Raw genomic sequence first — 5,294 nt, 5'->3', positions numbered from 1 at the left:
GTGGTTGTGTTCGTAGTTTTTCTAGTTTTTCTAGTTTCTGCGGCAGCACGCCGGCCAACATGCCAACCTAGTTGCAAAGAGCCATAAGCTGACAGCTGATGACCTGTCCGGTGTCACGGCCGTCAGCCTGCATACCAAGTGGTTTGGGACAGTGGTGAAGTGTGCTGACTCTGGGGGTGTGGCTCTTGTGTTCGATTTCAATTTGCCCAGCCTGTCCAGCCAGCGCTCTGCCCAAGATGCCCGCCCTGCCGGCAGCAATGCTCAGCAGTGCCCCGACTCAAAACTTCAGCTCAGGAGTCAGCAAGGCCACAGGTACGGCCTAGAAACACAAACCTCACATGGGACATCACGACAATGGCGAAGGCTGCTTCACGACGCACTCTCCACGGGGGCCAAACCGCTGCCTTCGTGCCGCGGTTGGGTGCCCTTTGCCATGTGAGACACATGCTGCAGTTGCGACTCCTTGGCTGCCGCGCCCTTTGCACCCGTCGTCAAGGGAGTTTTCGGGGCGTGGTGCGCCTGGTTCTGGGGGGGGCTGCTGCGGCAAGACCGCAGCGAGCTTTACTTGTTCCTTGTGGCAGCTGCGAACACCGGAAGCTCCGGATGCCTTCCACCATGGCAGGCGCACATGCATACAGAGGCACGGGGATACGGCGGCGCACACAGGGAAGGGACAGAAGGATGCGCCGCAGGTATGCTTCAAGAGCTAGGGCGACAAAGAGATTGGGAGCTGATAACTCGTGGCAGCACAGCATCCACAGCGACTGGCAGCAGAGCCACTCTCCTCGGTCATCGATCAACCATCCCCTCAAAACCAGCTCCTTGGCCTATGACCCATCACAGCTGGCTGCAATACGCCCGTTCACAAGCACGATGCACCGTACACGTCACACCCGGACACGCCTTTCCTTGGCGCTTCCCGGATGGTAGCCAGCCACCCCCCCTCCTCACATACGTGCCTACACGCTCATACATACTTGCACACATGCACGCACACGTGTGTGCGTAGACGCGCGAGCATGATAGCCGCAGTGCCGCCATGCTTGATGGCACCGGGGGTCGCTTGGTGCACGCTTCTCGCCGGCTGTTACATCTTGGATGTGTGTAAATACCCGTCCGCAATGACTCGCCTGCCGTGACTGCTAGCGCAAACGAGCCGCAGAGTGCGCCACCGCCCAAGCAGCACCCACGGCTCGACCACTCCTGTGTTGCAGGCGCAGGCTCAGCGTGTCTGCGGGACTCAGCATTGCCGCCACTCCACTTGAGGCCACTCCCTCAACTGCCAGGGCTGCATGACGCCCAGATCGCGCGCCAAGTGTGTCGCTGGCCCCCACGCCACCAACGCGCAGCCCCGCCACTCTTCAGGTCATGTGGTCCTCGTTACACCCGCCACTCGCGCCTCGCGCGCACGCAATTCTCGCCCTACTCGCAGCAATAAAACGCGGATCTAGAAAAGAACCTCACACAACGCGGACAAGCCGTGCACAAAAACATCTGCCCCCGCCAAACCTGACAGCTGGCCCGAGCCCCAGCGCGCGTACGCGCGAAAACGCCCGCCCGCCCTTGCTCGCCCGTCCCCAAACGCGCGCGTCCTGCGGTTGCGGCATCCATCAGATGAAGGGCAGCAACAGGTACTCAGAATAGAAGAAGTTCCAGACCCACTGGTAGAAAGTAGCCACAGCCTGGCGCGTGTAGCCAGCCCGCGTGCCAGCTTCAGCCAGCGCAGCGCGAGGCCGGCAGCCAAAAGAGCGGGTGCGTGTATGTGCAGCGCTGTTCCTAGTGTCGTGGCGGCAATTTATATGAAGCGTGGGCACATGGCGACGAGATGACGTATTGATGGGGCTTATCCGGCTTGCATCGCGACAGGCATGGCTTGTGCGGAGCACCCAATGCATGGGATCCGAAGGGGTCAACAGAGTGTGACGGGCGCTGCTGGCGCCACGGGAGCAAGTGAATGATGTGTTGTGCACGTTGCGCAGCCGTGAGTGGGGCACAGCACGGCCAGCACAGCGACCGCAGCATAAGCACGTCATCGCGATACCACCATCTCCCCGCCACGCGCGCTCAATGGCAGCTGCAGGTGCATGGTTTGGGGGCAGGGGAGGGTGCGCAGGTGCAGGGCGGGCCCAAAGGTGGCAACAGCAAAGTGGGGGCGTAGACAAGCAGCTCAATTCAAACACATGGTGGCTGGGCACAGCGCCGTGGCAACACGCGCTGCTGCAGTGCTGAAGACACTTGAAGAGGCGGCGGCTCCCGTGCGGGCCCCAGCCCTCCTTGGCGCGTGCTGCTACCGCCCAGCGGGCCGTTACGCCGCGGCCAGTCGCGGCCAGTGGCTCTTTTTGGTCTCCGCCGCCCACTCCACCAAATCAGGGAACTCCCCCAGCAGCCGCCCAACCGCCGGCATCCGCGACGCCACAGTCAGGCCGCTGCCGGGCGGCACCTTGTAGGTGAGGGGCAGCTCCCGCACCTGGGCCACCCTGCCTATTGAGACTGCCAGGGCAATGTCCGCATATGTCAGGCCGCCGGCGGCCCCAAGCAGCAGGCGCCCGCTGCCGGCACCGGCCAGCCGCTCGCGGGCGGCGGTGAGGTGGGCGCGCACCTGCGGAGGATGAGGAAATGCAGGTGGCGTGGACGGTGCGCCCCTTATCGGCTTCGGCACCTCAACGGGGGATTTGGCGATGAAACTACGCAATCATGGTCCTGCTCCGGCGCGTTGCCGGCCACTCTGCCACTGATGCACTGATGCTGCCCCCCATTCCATGCCCCCCATGCCCCACCGCAGCCCATGCAGCTGCCTGCAAAGCTGCCTCTGAAGCTGCCTGCAAAGCTGCCCGTGAAGCTGCCTGTGAAGCCGCCCATAAAACAGCCCGGGAAGCTGCCCGTGAAGCTGCCCATGAAGCTGCCGAGCTGCTCCGCCCCCTCACCTTTTCCTCGGAGGCCCCTGCGTCGTCTTCTCTGAACTTTTGCTGCAGCCGTGTCAACACGCCTGCGTGCAGCCGCCGCATCACGTCGCGTGTGACGCCCTGCCCGATGTTGGGCGGCAGCAGTGCGTCGCGGACGGAGGCGTCCCCTATGCCAGCGGCGGTGAGCTCGCGTCGGAAGAGAGACACGAGGTTGTTTGCGGCGGTGACCCACCTGCGAGTGTGAGGGAGCGGGTGCGTGTGCGCATGCTTGGTTGTGTGTGTGTGTGTGTGTGTGTGTGTGGGTGGGTGGGTGCGTGCGTGTGTGTGTGTGTGTGTGTGTGTGTGTACATTTGGTATCGTCAAGTGAGTGTGCTGGATTATACAGTCATGATTGTCATCAGGGCGTTGCCAACCAACCCCCAGCTGCAGCGGCGGCCCACTAGCAATCAGGCCGCAGGGCACCATGGGCGCTGCTGCGCCCGCCAATGGTTGCACGCGGCCGCCCTCTGTGCACTTGCGCTGCGCGCCGATGCCCCCGTGCCGTCCGCCTGGGGGGGGACGCAATTTGGGCCCCCTACGAAAGCCCGCACCTCTCCAGCTCCTGCTCGTGCTCTGGAGGGAACAGCGAGCCGCCCTTGCCCGTCGCGCCGCCGCCGCGTGCGTCCGCCCACCGCGCGATGGCGGTGCTGTCCATGATAACCTCGTTGTCGGGCGCCCCGGGGCTGGTGAGCAGGATGGGGGCGGTCACGCGGCCGCGCAGCTTCCCGATGCGCAGGCGCAGGGGGAGCAGGGCTGCGGGGAAGGGGCTGAAAGGGTAGGCACTGGTGGTGTAGGGTGGGCCGCCGCGGGCAGCGATGACATCCAGCGCCCACTTGGCCTGACAGCGCGCGTTGCAGGGGAAGGGCTCATTCGGAATGGTGTGGGTGGAGCGCCGGTCAATGCCCCGCCCCGGGACATGGGGGCTGGCTTGTAAATGCCTTGCGCAAACCCAGCGCCCGTATGGTACGAGTGTAATCGCACCCTCTGGCTGAATGGGGACCGATCAAAGGAAATCAGCTCCATCATGGGCGCCATCAGCCGTGATCAGACGCTGTCCGTGCTGCTGTAGTTTGCGTTAAGAGGGCGACCACAAAGTTGTGACGCTTCGTTCTCTTGGGTTTGGCAGGTCCCCCTGGACACCGTGGGCAATGCGGCCGTGACGATCCGTGTCTGCGTGGGGTACCGTACAGATTACGATGAGCTGACGGCTGATGTAGACCTGTCCGGTGTCACGCTGGCAGCCTGCATACCGGGACTCAGTGCTTTGGGGCACTGATGAAGTGTGCTGACTCGGAAGGTGCAGCACTTGCGTTTGTTTGTGTTTGACTGTCACGCTGCATGTCCAGCAAGCGCGCTGCCCGAGATGCCCACCCTGCCGACAGCAAGCTCGGCAGTGTCCCGACCCCAAAACCCGAGCGCGAGAGCCCCGAAATTCACGGGTAAGGCTGAGAAACCTCTCACGTGGGATCTTGTCAAGAGACGGCACCGCCAGATCCTGGGCAGCTGCCAGGCAGGTGGTTCCCTGGGACATCACGACAAGTGCACAGGTCGCTTCACCACGCACCCTTCAAGGGGCCCCTGACCATGCCTCGCTTCTGCCAAAGGTGACTGCCGCCATGTGCGCATGCTGCAGTTGCGACTTTTTGGCTGCCACGCCCTTTGCACCTGTTGTCAAGGGGGTGTTTGCTTGGCGGGGCGCGCATGGTTTTTTGGGGGGGGAGGGGGCTGCTGCGGCGAGCTATCCTTCTTCCTTGTGGCGGCTGTAACCACCGGAAGCTCTGGCTGCTTTCCACAATGGCATGACTAGGGGGAGTGACTTTGCTGCCGTTGGCCTTGCTTACTGCCACAATCAGCTCCTGATCTTTTTGTCGCCCCAACCATCCCCTCAGAACCAGCTCCTCAGCCGGCACGGTCGTACTTGCACACATGCACGCACACGTATGTGCATAGGCACACAAGCATGGTAGCCGCAGTGCGCCATGCTTGATGGCACAGGGGTCCCCTTGGTGCACGCTTCTCAACGGTTGGTGCAGACCGGATGCGTTCGTGCAAGCCGTGTGAGTGACCCGTCTGCAATGACTCGGGCTGCCACAACTGCCAGCGCAACCGAGCCGCAGAGTGCGTCACCGCCCAAGCAGCGCCCGCGGCTCGACCATGCCGAAGGCCCGCTGTGTTGCACGCGCAGGCTCAGCGTGTCTGCGGGACCCAGCAGCTCCAGCCTCCACTGCACTGGAGGCCACTGCCTAAACTGACACTGACGGCTGCATGACGCCCACAGTGCACGCCGAATGACTCATCGCTGGCATTCCCGCCGCCGAGGTGCCGTCAAGCCCCGCCACTCTTCGGGTCACG

General features: G+C 63.3%; 1 protein-coding gene across 1 annotated transcript; it reads right to left on the bottom strand.

The window, feature by feature from the left end:
* Nucleotides 1–2,305: 2,305 nt before the first annotated feature.
* On the bottom strand, nucleotides 2,306–3,968 carry MNEG_10544 (hypothetical protein; the record flags this gene model as incomplete). The annotated part of the gene is made up of 4 exons (XM_014040983.1): nucleotides 2,306–2,599; nucleotides 2,925–3,135; nucleotides 3,494–3,780; nucleotides 3,924–3,968. 4 exons carry the CDS (start codon nucleotides 3,966–3,968, stop codon nucleotides 2,306–2,308), a joined length of 837 nt encoding a protein of 278 aa, XP_013896437.1.
* Nucleotides 3,969–5,294: the final 1,326 nt, after the last annotated feature.

This window comes from Monoraphidium neglectum, assembly GCF_000611645.1.
Source record: "Monoraphidium neglectum strain SAG 48.87 unplaced genomic scaffold scaffold02361, whole genome shotgun sequence".
In the NCBI taxonomy this organism is placed as follows: domain Eukaryota; kingdom Viridiplantae; phylum Chlorophyta; class Chlorophyceae; order Sphaeropleales; family Selenastraceae; genus Monoraphidium; species Monoraphidium neglectum.
This window is presented reverse-complemented; position numbering and strand designations above follow the sequence as displayed.